General features: G+C 36.5%; 2 protein-coding genes and 1 pseudogene across 8 annotated transcripts in view; 1 reads left to right on the plus strand and 2 right to left on the minus strand.

Annotated features, from left to right (window-relative positions):
• The window catches only part of OVCH2 (ovochymase 2), a 63,647-nt gene extending 55,893 nt beyond the window's left edge, over positions 1–7,754 (minus strand). For 3 of the 7 annotated variants that reach the window (XM_070274667.1, XM_070274668.1, XM_070274665.1), the window contains exon 1: positions 7,696–7,754. The gene's annotated coding sequence lies outside the window, so the exon portion shown is untranslated. The remainder of the gene's footprint in view (positions 1–7,695) is intronic. The other 4 variants (XM_070274663.1, XM_070274662.1, XM_070274666.1 and 1 more) reach the window with 4 other exon arrangements.
• On the minus strand, positions 9,240–9,941 carry OR10BT1P (olfactory receptor family 10 subfamily BT member 1, pseudogene; annotated as a pseudogene).
• On the plus strand, positions 17,446–18,390 carry OR5P92 (olfactory receptor family 5 subfamily P member 92). The gene has a single exon (XM_001500307.2). It carries the CDS (start codon positions 17,446–17,448, stop codon positions 18,388–18,390), a length of 945 nt encoding a protein of 314 aa, XP_001500357.2.
• Positions 18,391–18,869: the final 479 nt, after the last annotated feature.

The raw sequence follows: 18,869 nt of genomic DNA on the forward strand, positions 1-18,869 counted from the left end.
TAAAAGTTCTCATCACAAGAAACAAATTTTTGTAACTATATGTGGTGATAGATGTTAACTAGACTTATTCTGATGATCATTTCACAATATATACATATTTCAAATCATTATGTTGTACACTTGAAACTGAGATAAGGTTATATGTCAATTATACCATAATAAAAAATGACTGCAGGGTCTTCCTGGTGGTGTGGTGATTAAGTTTGTGTTTTCCACTTCAGTGGCCCAGGGTTTGTGGGTTCACCACTCATCAAGCCATGCTGTTGCAGTGTCTCACATACAAAATACAAGAAGATTGGCACAAATGTTAGCTCAGCAACAATCCTCCTCACCAAAAACAAAAAAGACTGAATTAAGAAAATAGGAATAACTCAAATAAACTACCTAACTTTACATCTCAAAGAATTAAAAAAAGAAGAACAAAAGAAGCCCAAAATTAGCAGAAGGAAGGAAATGGCAAGGATAAGAGAAGAAATAAATGAAATAGAGACCAGAAAAAAAATAGAAAAGATCAACAAATCTAAGAGCTGTTTCTTTGAAAAAATAAACAAAATTGACAAGCCCTTAATTAGAGAGTAACTAAGAAAAAAGAGAGAAGACTCAAATAAAATCAGAAATGAAACAGGGACATTACAACTGATACCACAGAATTATAAAGGATCATAAGAGACTACTATGAACAACTATATGGCAACAAACTGAATAACCTAGAAGAAATGAATAAATTCCTAGAAAGATACAACCTAACAAGACGAAACATGAAGAAATAGAAAATCTGAACACCAATAACAAGAAAGGGATTGAAGCAGTAATCAAAAACCTTCAAAGGAGAACCAAGGACCAGATTGTTTCACTGGTGAATCCTACCAAACATTTAAAGAAGAATTAATGCCAATCTTCCTCAAACTCTTCTCCAAAATTGAAGAGTAGAGAATGCTCCCAAACTCATTTTATGAGGCTCATATTACCTATATAGCAAAGCCAGATAAGGACATTGCAAAAAAGCAAATTACAAGCCAATAGCCTGATGAACGTAGAAGCAAAATTCTCAATAAAATAGTATCAAACTGAATGCAAGAGCATGTTAAAATTACCATAAATCATGATAAAGTGAGTTTTATCTCTGGATGTAAGGATGGTTCAACAAATGCAAATGTTAAATATGGTACACCACATTAATAGAATGAAAGATAAAAATTTTATGCTCATCTCAATATGCAGAAAAATAATCTACAAAATTCAACATTGTTTATAATAAAAACACACAATATAATAAAAACACACAAATTGGGCATAGAAGGAACGTACCTCAACATTATAAAGGCCATATATGGCAAGCCCACAGCTAACATTATACTTAGTGGTGAAAGATTGAAAGCTTTCCTTCTAAAAATAGGAATAAGACAAGAATGCCCACTCTCATTACTCCTATTTAACATAGTTCTGGAAGTCCTAGACTGAGCAGTTAGTCAAGATAAAGAAAGAAAAGAGATCCAAATTAGAGCAAAAGAAGTAAAATTGTCTCTATTTTTATATAACATGATCTTATATATAGTAAATCCTAAAGACTCACCAAAGAACTGCTAGAACTAATAAACAAATTCAGTAGAGCTGCAGGGTACAATATCAACATACAAAAATCAATTGTGTTTCTATACACTAACAATGGTGGATTATGAAAATATAGTGTTGAAAAACACGTTTTGATTTGTTTTCTACATGCATATATGTGTAAATACAAACATACATGCATGCACACAGACACATATTAAAAATATTTTACTATTTTTTTTTGAACTAGAAAAATGGTGATGCCAGGACAATTAGATAATACTTCCTTAGGGCTTCCGCATTTCTTTATTTCTCAGGCTATAAAGGGTGGGATTAAGCAGAGGTGTCAGCACTGTACGTGTCACAGCCATCAGCTTATCTTATGGAATGAGTCACTGTCCTTGGGCCTCAAATAAACAAAGCAAGCAAATCCATAGTGGATGCACACTACAGTGATTTGGGAAGAGCAAGTTTAGAAGGCCTTATATTTCCCTTTTAAGAAGGCATCTTCAAAAATATGGACCCAGAGATCTCTTCAAGATGGTGGCATAGACAAACTCTGAACTCAGCTTCTGCCATGAACACAACCAGGTTACAGTTATTCTTGGAAAAATTATCCCAGAGAGAGAACCAAAAACTGGATAAAAAGAACCCCAAAAAAGGGACAGTCCTGACTGAAGTGGAAGAGGCAGAAATTCCTTCTGGAGAGGAAAAAAAGCACCTTTGTGAGTGGTAGAGCTTCAGAGCCAGCTAGGCGGGAGACACCCTAAGGTATACAGCCTTCCCTGGAGAAGTGGGGACCTGAGCAGGGGCACATTACCTCTATATGCATCCTTCAAACTCAGCACAACTGAGAGCAGTGTCATACTATCTGGCTTTGCTTGCTAACAATGGGGAACACCCCCAGAAAAGCTATCAATATAAGAGGAATAAAGCCAGCACTTAAAGGGCCCACACACAAATTCATCTGTCCCAGAGAGTAACCCAAAATCACCATAAAGAAAGGCGAACAGTCCTTTGGTGAAAATAGACTCACCTGGTAGGCTCTGGGTGCATTTAGGTGAGAGGTGAGACCTCTCTGGAGACTGAGACACTGGTGGTAGTCATTGTTGTGACCTAATACAGGTGTGCTGACACAGACACTAGCAGATGCCTTTGGAGTTTTTCCTCTGGCCTGTTAGCCCAGGGGTCTGCCACATCCACTAGAGTGCAGATTTAATCCAGTTCAGCCAGGGTAGGCAGCATACCCTGGGGACCAGCCCCATACAATAACAAGCCCTTGGGCAACTTTTCAGCCTGCATAGACTGGGTGCCTGGATCCTCTACAGGCAGGTGAGTGTGTCTGCCTCTGTGAGAGAGGGCCTGTGTGAGTACCAGGTGAACTGTGGGTGTGGTGGTGGAGAGGTGGGGGTCTCTGCAGTGGGGTGACTGGGTACACTCCAGGGGGTCAGGAAGTGTGCATGGGCCAGGACTGTGTTGACAGTGTGTGTGGACATGTAGGGGGTGGGGTTTATCAGTGGCAGAAGACCCGTTCTTCACAAACAGCCATAAAGGGGATTGGCCTCACCTTCCAAAGCCTGAAACAATTGGGTTCTCCCATGCATGGGGTCAGCCCTACACAGCTGCAATTCTAAGAGAGCTGACAACAACTGTGCAGGCCTGATGCCTACAGCAACTTTAAGCCCCTGAGCCTAGCAACCAGCTACACTGGGTGCCTACTTATTTAACAGGAAAACTGCAACAGGAGTGTGCTATTAGACGTTGAAGCAAATGGTGCTGAGGCTCCCAAACCTGATTTACAAACAGCTAGTCAGGGAAGGAAAGCATAGACTCCCTGAGTACCTGCAGTAAGAGCAACCCTGCCACAGCAGAAGGACACAAGTAGCCCACACAGGCGTCACTTGGAACATTTGGACTGGTGATAAGAGGGAAGCACAATGCTGGGCCTCAAAAGGCATCTCTTACATAAGGCTAATTCTCCAAGAACAGGAGACATAGCTGACTCACCTAATACATAGATATAAGCACAGAGAAAGAGATATAATGAGGAGGCAAAGGAATACGTTCCAAGCAAGGGAACAGGAAAGAGCCTCAGAAAAAGAACTAAATGAAACAGAAACAAGCAATCTACCTCACAAAGAGTTCAACAAAAACTCATAAGGATGCTCACTGATATTGGGAGAAGACTAGATGAACACAATGAGAACATCAACAAAGAATTTGAAAATATAAAAAATAACCAATCAGAAATGAAGATTACAACACTGGAAATGAAAAATTCACTAGAGGGACTCAATAGCAGAGCAGATAATACAGAAGAATGGATCAGCGAGCTGGATAAAAGATTAGGAGAAAAACCCCAGCTGAACAGATAAACGCTAAAAGAATTAAAAAGAATGAGAACAGTCTAAAGAAACTCAGGGACAATGTCAAGCCCACTAACATTCGTATTATAGATGTCCTGGAAGGAGAAGAGAGAGACAAAGGGGTAGAGAATCTACTTGAAGAAATAATAGGTGAAAACTTTCCTAACCTAAGGAAGAAAACAGATATGCAAATATAGGAAGCACAGAAAACACCAAACAAAATAAACCCAAAGAGGCCCCCACCAAGACACATTATAATTAAAATGTCTAAAATTGGGGCCAGCTCCATGGCAAAGTGGTTAAGTTCATACGCTCCACTTCAGTGGCCCAGAGTTTCACCGGTTTGGATCCTGGTCGTGGCCATGGCACCACTCATCAGGCCATGCTGAGGCAGCATCCCACGTGGCACAACCAGAAGGACCTACAACTAGAATATACAACTATGTACTGGGGAGCTTTGGGGAGAAAAGAAAAAAAAAGATTGGCAACAAATATTAGCTCAGGTGCAATCTTTGGGGAAAAAAAGTCCAAAATTAAAGATAAAGAAAAAATCCTAAAAGCGACAAGATAAAGGCAACATGTGACATACAAAGGAAAGCCCATAAGGCTATCAGAAGACTTATAAGCTGAAACTCTGCAGGCTAGAAGAGAGTGTCATGACTTATTTAAAGTGCTGAAAGGAAAAACACCTACAGCCAAGAGTACTCTATCCAGCAAGGTTATCATTCAGAATGGAAGGAGAGAAAAGAGTTTCCAAGACAAGCAAAAATTAAAGGAGTTTATCACCAAGAAATCAGCTCTACAAGAAATTCTGAAGGGACTTATTTAAGTGGGAAGGAGAAAACCACAAATAAAGATAATAAAATTATCAAAAAAAAAAAAAACAGTCAATAAAACCACTGGTAAAGGCAAAATACAGTAAAGGTAGCAGATCAACCACCTATGAAGATAATATGAAAGTTAAAAGACAAAAGTAGTAAAATTACCTATTTTAATGACAAGAGGGTAATGGATAGACACACACAAAATAAGAGATTAAATATGATTTCAAAAACATAAAATGTTGGAGGAGGGGAGTGAAGGAGTACAGCTTTTAGAAAGGGGTCAAACTAAAGAGACTATCAACTCAATATAGATTACTATGTATGTAGAATATTACATATGAACCTCATGGTAATCACAAACCAGAAACCTATAATAAATGAACAAATAAGTAAGAGGAAAGAAATCAAACATATTACCAAAGAAAGCCATCAAACCACAAGTGAAGAGAGCAAGAGAAGACAAAAGTAACAGAGAAGAACTATTAAAACACCCAGAAAAAGTAACAAAATGGCAATAAATACATATTTATCAATACCTACCTTAAATTTCAATGGACTAAATGCTCCAATCAAAAGGTAAAGTCTGGCTGATTGGATAAAAAAACAAGACCCATATATGTGCTGCATCCAAGAGACACACTTCAGACCTAAGGACAGTTACAAACTGAAAGTGAAAGGACGGAAAAAGATACTCCATGCAAATGGCAAAGAAAAGAAAGCTGAGGTAGCAACACCTATATCAGACAAAATAGACTCTAAGACAAAAACTGTAGCAAGAGACAAAGAAGGGCACTGCATAATGATAAAGGAAACAATCGAACAAGAGGATAAGATACTTGTAAATATCTATGCACCCAACATAGGAGCACCTAAATATACAAAGTAATTATTAACATACATAAAAGGAGAAATAGACAGTAACACAATAATAGTAGAGGACTTTAACACCCCACTTACACCAATGGATATATCATCCAAACAGAAGATCAATAAGGAAACATTGGCCTTAAAGAACACATTAGACCAGATGGACTTAGTAGATCTATATAGAACATTCCATCCAAAACCCACAGATGCACATTCTTTTCAAACGTACATGGAACGTTTTGCAGGATTGATCACACATTAGGCCACAAAACCAGTCTCAAATTTAAGAAGATCAAAATAATACCAAGCATTTTTTCTGTCCACAACAGTATGAAACTAGAAATCAACTACAGGAAGAAAATCAGAAAAGCCACAAAAATGTAGAGATTAAACAAAATGCAACTGAACAATGATTGGGTCAATGAATAAATCAAGGGATAAGTCAAAAAATACCTGAAGACAAAAGAAAATGAAAATATAACATGGCAAAATCTATGGGATACAGCAAAAGCGATTCTAAGAGGGAAGTTTATAGCTATTCAGGCCTACCTCAAAAAACAACAAAAATCTCAAATAAACAATCTAGCACTGCACCTAAAGGAACTGGAAAAATCAGAACAGACAAAGTTCAAATTAGCAGAAGGAAGGAAATAATAAAATTCGGACCAAAAATGAACTAAATAGAGACTAAGAAAACAATAGAAAAATCAATGAAACCAAGAGCTGGTTCCTTGAAAATATAAACAAAATTGGCAAACCTTTAGCTAGACTCACCAAGAAAAAAAAGAGTGAAGCCTCAAATAAATAAAATCAGAAATGAAAGAGGAGAAATTACAACGGACACCTCAGAAATACAAAAGATTATAAGAGAATACTATGAAAAGCTATATGCCAACAAATTGGATAATCTAGAAGAAATGGATAAATTCTTAGAATCATACAACCTTCCAAAACTGAATCAAGAAGAAGTAGAGAATTTGAATAGACCAATCACCAGGAAGGAGATTGAAACAGCAATCAAAAACCTCCCCAAAAATAAAAGTCCGGCACCAGATGGCTTCCCTGGTGAATTCTATCAAATATTCAAGGAAGACAATATCTATCATTCTCAAATTCTTCCAAAAAATTGAAGAGAAAAGGAAACATCCTAACTAATTATTTGAAGCCAATATTATCCTGATATCAAAACCAGGCAAGGACCACAAAATAAAAGAGAAAATTACAGACCAATATCACTGCTATTCATTGATGCAAAAATCCTCGACAAAATACTAGCATATCAAATACAACAATACATTAAAAAGATAATACACCATGATCCAGTGGGATTTATTCCAGGGATGCAGGAATGGTTCAGCATCCACAAATCTATCGACGTGATACACCACATTAACAACGTGAAGAATAAAAATCACATGATCATATCGATAGATGGAGAGAAAGCATTTGACTAGGTATAGTATGCATTTATGATAAAAACTCTAAATAAAATGGGTATAGAAGGATGATACCTCAACATAATAAAGGCCGTATATGACAAATCCACAGATAATATCATTTTCAATGGAGAAAAACTGAAACCTATCCCTCGAAGAACAGGAACCAGACAAGGATGCCCACTGTCATCACTCTTACTTAACATAGTATTGGAAGTCTTAGCCAGAACAATCAGGCAAGAAAAAGAAATAGAAGGGATCCAAACTGGAAAAGAAGAAGTGAAACTGTCACTCTTTGCTGACAGCATGATTTTATATTATAGAAAACCCTGAAGAATCCACTAAAAAATGTTTAGAAATTATAAGTGAATAGAGTCAAATTGCGGGATACAAAATCAACATACAAAAATCAGTTGTGTTTCTATATACTGTAACAAAGATGTAGCAGAAAGAGAAATTTAAAATACAATCCCATTACAATTGAAACAAAAAGAATAAAATACCTAGGAATAAACTTAACCAAAGAGGTGAAAGGCCTATATACTGAAAACTATAGAACACTGTTGAAAGAAATTGAAGAAGACAGAAAGAAATGGAAAGATATGCTGTGCTCTTGGCTTGGACGAATTAACATAGCTAAAATTTCCATACCTCCCATAGCAATCTGTAGATCCAGTGCATTCCCTATCAAAGTTCCAACAATGTTTTTCACAGAAACAGAACAAAGAATCCTAACATTCACATGGAACAATAAAAGACTCCAAATAGCCAAAGGAATCCTGAGGAAAGAACAAAGATGGAGGTATCACACTCCCTGATTTCAAAATACACCACAAAGCTGAAGTAACCAAAACAACATAGTTCTGGCACAAAAACCGACACACAGATCAATGGAACAGAATTAAGAGCCCAGAAATAAACCCAAACATTTATGGACAGCTAATTTTTGACAAGGGAGCCAAGAGCATACAATGGAGAAAGGAGAGTGTCTTCAATAAATATTGTTGGGAAAACTGGACAACTACACGCAAAAGAATTAAAGTAGACCATTATTTTTTACCATGCATAAAAATCTACTCAAAATGGATTAAAGACTTGAATGTAATACCTGAAACCATGAAACTTCTAGAAGAAAACATAAGCAGTATGTTCTTTGACATCAGTCAATAGAAAAAATAAGCAAATTGCACTACATCAAACTAAAAGCCTTCTGCACAGCAAAGGAAACCATCAACAAAACGAAAAGACAACCTAGCAATTTGGAGAAGATATTTGCAAACCATATATCAAATAAGATGTTAATATCCAAAATATACAAAGAACTCATAGGTCTCAAGAACGAAAAAAGCAACAACTCAATTAAAAAATGGGAAAAGATCTGAACAGAGATTTGTCCAAAGAAAATATATGGATGGCAAACAGGCACATGAAAAGATGTTCAACATCACTAATTATTAGGGAAATGCAAATCAAAACTTCAATGAGATATCACCTCACTGTGGTCAGAATGGCTATAATTAACAAGACAGGAAACAATAAGTGTTGGAGAGGGTATGGAGAGAAGGGAACCCTCAGACACTGCTAGTGTGAGTGCAAAGTGGTGTGGTCACTATGGAAACCAGTATGGATTTTCCTCAGAAATTTAAGAATAGATCTACCATATGATCCAGCTATTCCACTGCTGGGTATTTATCCAAAGAACTTGAAAACACAAATGCATAAAAATACATGCACCCCTATGTTCACTGTAGCATTATTCACAATAGCCAAGACTTGGAAGCACCCTAGGTGCCCATCAAGCAACAAATGGATAAAGAAGATGTGGTATATATACACAATGAAATACTACTCAGCCACAAGAAATGATGAAATCTGTCCATTTGTGACAACATGGATGGACCTTGAGGGTATTATGCTAAATGAAATAAGTTAGAGGGAGAAAGTCAAATACTGTATGATCTCACCCATAAGTAGAAGATAAAAACAATGACAAACATATACATAGAAACAGAAATTGGATTAGTGGTTACCAGAGGGGACAGGGAGAGGGAGGAGGGTGAAAGGGATGATTAGGCACATGTGTATGGTGATGGATTGCAATTAGTCTTTGGACGGTGAACATTATGTAGTCTACACAGAATTTGAAATATATTATGAAGTACACCTGAAAGTCATATAATGTTATAATCCAATCTTACTGCAATTAAAAAAAAAAAGAAAAAGAAAAAAGAAAAAAATATGGACCCAATGAAGATATAGGAAATCCTAAGTAAAATAAAGCTGCCCAGCAATACAAAGGCAGAGAGCACAAAAATAGCCATTTCATGATACAAAGTGTAATTACAAGCAAGGAAGACCACATGTGAGATGTCACAGAAGTGCTGGATGGGTTGGAGCCACAGCAAGACAAATTGAATACAGTGATGATAACGCACAGAGAAACCAGGAAGCCAACCATCCAAGAGGCCAACATGAGCTGAAAGCAGATCTTATGGGTCATCTCGATGGCATAGGGCAGTGGCTTGCGAATGACAGTGTAATGGTCATAAGGACATGGCAGCCATGGTGAAGCAGTTATTGCCTGACAAGCCAAGGAAGAAAAACATCTGTGTGGCACACTCAGGAAGAGAAATGGTCTTGCTGTCTGATAACAAGTCCACTAACATTTGGGGGAGGATTACCACAGTGGTATAAGTTTCTGAAAAGGACGGCCACAGAAGAAAAAGTACATGGGGTGTGAAGGTTGTAACTAAGCTTGATGGCTACCATTATGATACACTTGCAGCTAGGATGGTCAGTTGCAAGAAGGAAATCACCACAAAGCGTACACTCAGCAGTTCTGAGATACTGGAAAATCCCCATAAAAGGAATGTGTTCACCTTGGTACGATTGCGCATCTTCCTGGTGGGCACAGCAACTTTGCTCCAAAGGTACAGAGAGTCTTGAGGTTAAGTCACTGAGATGGTTGTAAAAAGCTCTTGCTGCACCAAAGTCACCTAGGTTTAATCTTGGGCATCTTGGAAATTAATTGTAAGGCAACTGTTAATGAGAAAGCCTGAGAAAAAGGAGCTAGATACACCTGGATGAAGTCGAGATGATGAGTCTGAGTGGTAAGGAGAATGATCCTAGCATTAGAAAATGTATAAATTACATAGAGTGGGCCTAAATATTCTCCTGGTTTCTACTCACAAAAGCACTCTTTATGTTTCTCTTTTCCAACCAGGATCTGCATCTAAGAGGGAAAAAATGAATAAAATTGCTTTGTTCTCACTCACTGGATTTTGTGTTGCCACATTTTTCAAATGCTTTTTGTGATCTAATGATACACTGGCACTCAGAGGTCCTTAATAAACTCTTTATTGAATGAATACAATATTTCATAAATTTAACTAATTTTAAATTAATATGCCATTTAAAAATTATGGAGTAGTAAGTGAAAATTCCCAAAAGAACTTAAACATTTCTTTCAAGGCAACACTATCTTCATCAGTGTCACCATGATACAGTGGCTCCAAGGGTGATAACTGTGACAATGACTAGACTAGATAAACGAATTTAACACATTATAACTTATGCTGGGTTCCTATCCATGGTAATAAATGAAGCTTGAGATATACAACATAATTAGTTCTTAATACAATAGTTCTTGAGACATACCAATAATTTTTAAGTTCGTAATAACTTTCATAGAACTTCTTTTCCAAATGCCAAATATAATATTATGTACTAATTTAGAATCAAAATAATATTTTTTTGAGGAAGATTAGCCCTGAGCTAACATCTGCCACCAATCTTCTTCTTTTTGCTGAGGAAGATTGGCCATGAGCTAACACCTGTGCCCATCTTCCTCTATTTTATATGTGGGATGCCTGACACAATGGCTTGATAAGCGATGTGTAGTTCTGCTCTCAGTATCTGAACTGGCAAACCCCAGGCCACGGAAGTGGAGCATGTGAACTTAACTGCTGTGCCACCAGGCGGACCCTAAAACCAAAATAATTTTGAAGACACTATCTCATTCTACAATGGCTTTTCTGGTCATTATGTCAACTTTTGAGTTTTTAGAAGAAGCTCTAGGACCTTTTCTAGCTGGTATACTTGTTACATGATTTGCTTTGAAGGACAGATCTGAAGAGAATCAACTCAAATTCCTCAGATCAATTTGGCAAGTCACATTTCTATTTCAATTGTTTATTAAACACCCAATCTTGTAGGAGGTGAGGGCAGAAAAGTTATATGAAGGACTTTCCATAGAATTTTGATTTTTAACTTCAGTCACTGCTAAAGTTGAAGAGAAAGAATAATAGTAAGGAATCCTAAACAGTATATTTGTTCAGAATTATGTATAGTGTCTGCATGGCACGTAAGTCCCAGATGACAAGCGTCATCCTCTTTATGGTAAAAGGTTAACAAAATCCTTTGACTTTTTTAGACAAAAGTGATCTTTTTGAACTTTCTTTTCCCCCTAAATCCTGACAAAAATGGAATGTCAGCTGTGTTACATACAACATGGCTTATAACAAAAATGATTCTTTAATTGTAATATGCATCTGGACTGGAAAGACAATATACGAAATATATTCTTCCCTGAGTGCAGTGAACTGGAAACAATGCTTGCAGGGACTCTGAAATTATATCTGACAGTTACAGGATATATCGGTCCCAGTTATGGTCATGAGACTTCTAAGGTAGAATGGCTCCTCTGCCTGAGCTGTCTTCTGGGATCCAATGTGAAAACCTGTGAGGATTATCCTTGCCAAAGAGAAATGCACAATACAACTGCAGGCACGGTGAAATTTTCAGTTATGCAGTTCTACGTGGGTGTTTTGTACATTATTTAGTCATCACTTTTGGTTTTATATGATTGTTCCCATTTAAAGTTTCACCTTGCTGCTAGCAACCCCTTCCACTGGCATTCCGTGTCTGTCCCAAACTCAGAAGCTTGCATTACTAGAAGAGTGCATGAGAGTATGGGCAGCATCTCCAGCAACTCCTCACATTTCTGCTTCCCTTCATTTACCCACTAGGCTGCCACTGGCTCCTTCAGTAGTGGGTTCAGAGAAGGGACAAGAGGTAAGCAACAGCAAAAGCTATACTTGACCAGAGATCCAGCCATCTTCTCAATGTTAGGCCTTTTCAGGCATGAGTCAGATGTCATTCCTTTGCATTCCAGGGCTTACATGTCAAACTTGGAGTGATTCTGAGATACTTCCTTAATTGTTTTGTGATTGGGGATGGGGCATTTCTGTCTTAGTTTGAATTTCCTGGAGGGCAGAGCCTGAGACGAGGATTTGGCATGAGGCACTTTATGAGGGAGGTGACCCAAGGAAGCAGGAGTGAGGAAATAAGAGCAGTGAGACAGGCAAGGAGCAAAACCCAGCACAAGGTCACCGCTGTAGCAACAGTGGCTTGATTCCACTGGGACATGTGAGAAGTCCAGAGATTGCCTTCCAGAATTTTTAAATTGAAGAATGAGGAAGGATGTCTATGCACTGAATTCCAGCCTCCATTGATTAGGGGTTACCTAAGGGTTTTAGCTAGTCCCCACATCTTAGATGTGCTTGCATGTGGACTGAGCAGGCTACTACTGACTTCCCAGAGGGTCTTAGGCTTCAGAGAAGGACTGGGACATTTAGTGGAGACATTAGTGGTTAACTCTTGAAGCGGGAAACTGACAACATGAGTTATAACCATCCATATATGCTCTTAAAATCATAATTGAGGCAAGAGCATGTGATATAGGTATCAAGTGTGTGCAACATCTCCCTACCCACACCACCTTATCCAAAGGTTATGGAAGGGACAATGCCACTCCAACAATTCATTCTATAAATAAGTCCACTCTAGAAATTACTCCCCTATACATATGCTCTAATATGTCTTTGAACTGCATAATTAGTGAAATATTGTTGGACTGATCTTATTTTTTGTCTTTTTTGGAGGGCGGGGTGGGTGAGATCACACTGAGCAAGCCCTGACTTGGTGTTCTTCATCAATGTTGTCTTAGATCAGTTCTCCTAGAAACAGATCCTGAGAAGGTTTGTTTTAAAGTGATTTATTAAGGAAATGCTCCCAGGAGAAACTGGTGAGGGAGTCAGGGACGCAGGACAGGGAAAGGGAAGAAAGCAAATAAGGGTGCAATTACAGGAAAAGTCCTGGTTCTCCAGTGAATATTATTTATATAGTTGTAACAGTATAAAGACTTATTTACTTTAATATTTTGTAATCAATATATAAAATTTATAAAACAATTTTAATTACAGAATGCAGTGCCAAGGTAGAGGGGACTGAAATATGGAAGCCAATTTTGGGAAAAGAGCTGCAAAGAAGTGTAGGTGTACAGATATCTTTATCCTCATAAAGTAGGGGGTCATAAGATATTTTCTATAAAGTAAAACAATTAAATGTGAAATGTATATTACATAAAGTTTCAAAGTTTTAGAAAATCAAAATATGATTATATTGAAAGGATAGAAAGAATGGAAGACGTGTGTATTTATGTGAATGGTGGAAGTGTACAGAATGTCAATAGATGAATATATAAAAATTCTGGATCAATAAAAAAGGTATAAACTGTAGAAATAAAAGCTTTAAATTCCAAGTTATTTAACTTAGCTTTGATTAAAATTAGAGTTACAACCAGAAGACTTATAATAATAGCTGGAAACTTGAAAGATTTAGAAACTGAATTTTTAAGTAACATAGACTAAGATGACAATGAACTTAGTTAACCATAAAATCTTGTTATAGAGATATGGGTAAAATGTTGGAAAAAATATGTATGATAGTCAATTAAAGAAACTAAAAACATGGTTTTTTGGGGCGTAAGATTTATATTTATCCTCTACTTCGCTAGAATGAAATTGAGTTGCTTATTAGTAATAAACTCACTTGTGAGATTCCACTTTAAATCTATCTGCTTATTGTTATGTAACTTTCAAGATACCACCACATTCTATTGCCTGTTAGCTGTGAGAAATGATTAATTTTTATCTTTGCAATAATATATTAAATTAAAATTTACTCTCTTTTTTGGTATTTAACTCATTGATTATTCTGTTCTGACTTTGTTATAATAAATTCAACAAGTAATATCTGTAATGATCTTCTCAGACTTGGAAAAACCACTGATTTTCTCCTTGTATGAATTATTTTCAAATTAAATAAATAGTTGAAAACTAGCAGGAACACAGAGAGAAATTCTAGTTTTTCTTCAATAAAGCACATTATTTACAGATACTGAGGCATCTTAATCTTGAAAGAGTCAAGAGTGGTTCCCTGTTGGGAAGTGGACTTTGGACTTTTAAAGAATGGGGAAAGTATCATTGTTTTCTCTATGAGCCATTTTAACTACATGCATGTAATTATTTGATAGCACTAAAAATGAATAATACTAAAAATTTTAAATTAATAGCTCATTCTCACTGTTGTGCAGAAGACCAATCGTACATATAAGAAAATCAATTAGTACAACTATGGCAGGTTTGAGATAGAGAGAAATGGACACATTAGGTAGGAATATAGGAGGTAAGATCAACAGGAGTTGGTCATTGGTGAGCATAGGAGAGGAAATTAGGATCCTGAGTACTGACCTAGTGCTCGGCGCCAGACTGTAGGGCTAGTCAGTTTTAGGAAAATAGGCAGTGTTGAGGGTGGAGAGAGGAAACTATGAATCAGAGACTAGTTGGGAACCAGTGGTCATCACTTAGCATTTAGGTCTTGAAGCTGACTAGACGACAGCAGTAATGAGGAGTACACATTCCAGTATTCACTCTGATCTGAATTTTAAAGGTGGATTTAATTCAACCAGTTGAGAACATTTGGACAGCTGTCTTAAAGTAAGCCTCAGTCCTCTGTCTGTAAAATTAGGATAATGAGAATACTTAGCTCACTAAATTATTGTGAGGATTAAATAAGAAAATGTAAGTAAAGTGTTAAGCGTGGTGCTTGGCAAAGAGTAAGGTCTGAATGAAAGTTGGTTGGTATTATTAGTGCAAAGACCATTTAAGGGCGCATCAGGAGGGTGAGCTAGAATTTTCTATAACTAGAATTAGTGAGAGAATTAGATTGAGTCCTCAGGTTGAAGATAGCTGTTTCTCCCACCATCCATATAATCAAATAAGCCACTAGCCAATAATCATCACTTTGAGGCTTGTAGACTAAGTCTGATCGGGAAGTCATCCAAAGCTCTTTTTATTTCACAGTTCTCTATTGACACAACTTTAAAGATATTTATTTTATACTTTTTGCTAAAAAAATATACACATCTTAAATAAATGTGTTATTTAAAATTCAACTTTACATGGCATTCCACTCCATTCTGCAAGGCACCTAATGGAGTGCCTTACATATGCCACGTAAAACACTTATGAAATGGACACATAAAATGAATGAAGCTGAGGTTACTTTTTTATATGTAAAGTTTAGTGTCCTTAACCTGAAATATCAAAGTAAACTTAGAACTGATATTTAGCTATGAGATAATATATTATATTATACCACAACAATTATCAAATGAAAGTGCGCCAACACCTAGATAAAAAGAAAAAAACTGACCACTTGAGAATTGACAAAACCCTTCAAGATTAGTTATGTTTGTGTGAAGTGAACTGCCCAATATTCGCTTGAGAATGTGTAATGATCCCCAGTGATTTTGAATTCACAACTGAATCTTTAGAATCTTCAGAGATTTATACTCAAATGCAAACAATAATAAGATAGCATGGCTGCTATATAACAATGACTTTGAATTTATTGCTGTCAGATGAATGCATTCTTATTTCAAACGGTAAGATTTTGGCTTTTGTGAGTTAATCTGACGTACTGATCCTCGTTTACCATTTGAGAAGAATTTGGTCTCTAAAGTTTTATCTGTACTCTCAGGCCATAGTTGAGAAACAGTGCAGATGTAATTCACCATCAGCTAGCAAGTAAAGCTAGCTGAATTAGCTTGTTTTCAGTCTATTCAGTGTGTATAAACAAGCACAATTCAAGGTGCCAGCATCCTCATTTTTTCACCTATAAGACCAGAAACTCACATGATATTTCAATATTTTCTAAACTTGGCACTCAGTCACAATGTTAATAAATTCAGTAGCTTTGAGATGCGTTGAGGATTTACGATTAGTAAATATCTTGTGGAAAGACTTCGTTTGTTTATTGTTTTGAATGTTTTAGCTTACAGGCAACCAGATACGTGGGACAAAGTCAGGAATGTAAGGTCAGAACACTTGGAGATGAGGTTTAACCTGGCCACTCTCTGGGTGAACTTCAGTAAACTTAACTTTTTAGGCTGGAACTTTGTTCAGCTATGTATTATATTGAAACTAATATTATTTCATTCTGTTATACTCCAATTAGAAAACAGTGTTACATTAAGAAATGATTTGATTTATTCAAATAAATGTACTCTAATTATGTCTTAGATATTAATGACATAATGTTTTGCATAGTAAATGGATTGGTATTTCAAACTACTTGACAAAACAATATTTTAATTGTAAATATTAAACCTCTGTAACAAATTTTGAATAGATGACTTCATTCATAACTTTAATTTGAAATTCTTTTCTATTTCTTCTTTGTCCTATGGAGAAAATTGTATTTCTCCTTTTAAAAAACATTCTTATTTTACTGATAGAAATTGTAAACTTTGTGATTAACTAGGCACTTCTTTTATACATTAGCTATCAGAAAGTAGAGAATAATTTGCTGTCCACCCATTTCCAAGAGACTCAACTTTACCATAAGTATTATTTAGTTTCATTTATAACATAATTCCTACAGAAATGGACTGGATTCAAGCTGCCTTGGATTCACATCTTGATTCCACCACTTGCTACATAAATTTAGATAGATAAATTACTTAACATTGTCAGTTTCTTCATTTATAAATAAAATAAAACTACTCGATATTATTACATGGAAATTAAAATAAAACTACAGGTATAAAACTCTTAACCCTGTGCCTGCAATTTAGTGATCATTCAATAAATGTTAGCTATTACCCAAGTCTCCATTACATAATCCTATATTTATATATTTTTTGTTATACTTATCATTTTATTTTGTTATTCTCATAATGCTTATATTTTTCAATCTTTATATTTAAAGGCAATTTAAGAACATTTTATAAGTATATAACACAAAAAAGATATACATTATCTGAAGTAGATTTTCTAGTGTTTCTACTAAAAGCAATTTTTAAAATATAGAAGACTCACTACACATAAATATATAAACTCTAGACTCTGAAGTAAAAGAAAAGTCCAAACGCAGCTTGAATTATTTGTTCATAATAGTGTCTATGTGTATTAATGAAAATGAAACCATCAAATTTACAACTTCTTTTATATAATGTTTCATTGCAGGTTCATTTTGGTAGCAGGTACATTTTGTGTCATGGATGCCTTGGGCGATGGGAACCACACTTCAACGACAGGGTTCATTTTATTGGGCTTAACTAATGACCCGATCCTTCGAATCATTCTCTTCATGATCATACTGTGTATCTACCTGGTGACCATATCTGGCAATCTCAGCGCGATCATTCTTATCAGAATCTCTTCTCAGCTCCATCATCCTATGTATTTTTTTCTGAGCCACTTGGCTTTGGCTGACATAGGCTATTCATCATCTGTCACACCCAATATGCTCGTAAACTTCCTGGTGGGAAGAAATACCATCTCCTATTTTGGATGTGCCACCCAGCTTGGTTCAGTTGTTTTCTTTGGGACAGCTGAGTTCTTCCTCCTGGCTGCCATGGCATATGATCGCTTTGTGGCAATTTGCAGCCCACTGCTTTATTCCACCAAAATGTCCACAGAAGTTTGTGTCCAGTTACTTGTAGTGGCTTATATAGGTGGTTTTCTCAATGCTTGCTCTTTTACTATTTGCTTTTATTCTTTAGTCTTTTGTGGACCAAATCGAGTCAATCATTTTTTCTGTGATTTTGCTCCTTTAGTTGAACTCTCCTGTTCTGATATCAGTATTCCTGCAGTTGTCCCCTCAGTTACTGCTGGCTCCGTCACTGTAGCCACAGTGTTTGTCATAGTCATCTCCTACATCTACATCCTTATCACAATCCTGAAGATGCGCTCCACCGAAGGGCGCCACAAGGCCTTCTCCACCTGTACCTCTCACCTCACAGTGGTCACTCTGTTCTATGGGACCATCACATACATTTATGTGGTGCCCAAGTCCAGCTACTCAACTGACCAGAACAAGGTTGTGTCCGTGTTCTACATGGTAGTGATCCCCACGTTGAACCCCCTCATCTACAGCCTCAGGAACAATGAGATTAAGGGGGCTCTGAAGAGAGAGCTTGCTAGAAAAATATTTTCTTAATTAATCTGTTATTTAATGTAATAATATACAATAAACATAATAATAGGACAAAGAGCGTCTGTGGTAGAAATACATCGGTCCATGTGTCATTAGTCAATGTGGAGAATTTTAGTAAAGGTAGGGAGTGGTTTTTCTGAGATCAAACTTTAAGTCAGAGGCCCAATTAGTAAGACAAATTGGTTAATATGAAAGAATACTTAATATGCTGAAAATTATTTTATAATTTTTTTCATTTCAAAAGTAGCTCTCTGCCATCTGTTAAGATAAATGTACCTCCAAACCTTTAAGACTATGTCCATTTTTAACTGCAGTTTATCCTGAAGTGAGTGTGATAATTATAGTTATGACTGAGTACATTCTAAGGGGAATTGACCAAGTGGAACCAGACAGTAAAATTACTGGAGACATTCTTCTTGCAGAAAGCTTATCTGCTGGCAATGGGCTTTCTGGACCCGTAAATTCTGGTCTGTGTTCCTGGT

The sequence above is a fragment of the Equus caballus genome, chromosome 7, assembly GCF_041296265.1.
Source record: "Equus caballus isolate H_3958 breed thoroughbred chromosome 7, TB-T2T, whole genome shotgun sequence".
Lineage (NCBI taxonomy): Eukaryota > Metazoa > Chordata > Mammalia > Perissodactyla > Equidae > Equus > Equus caballus.

Excerpts from the sequence above, each read along its gene's own strand:
- OR5P92 (XM_001500307.2), top strand. The coding sequence starts at position 17,446 with ATGGATGCCTTGGGCGATGGGAACCACACTTCAACGACAGGGTTCATT.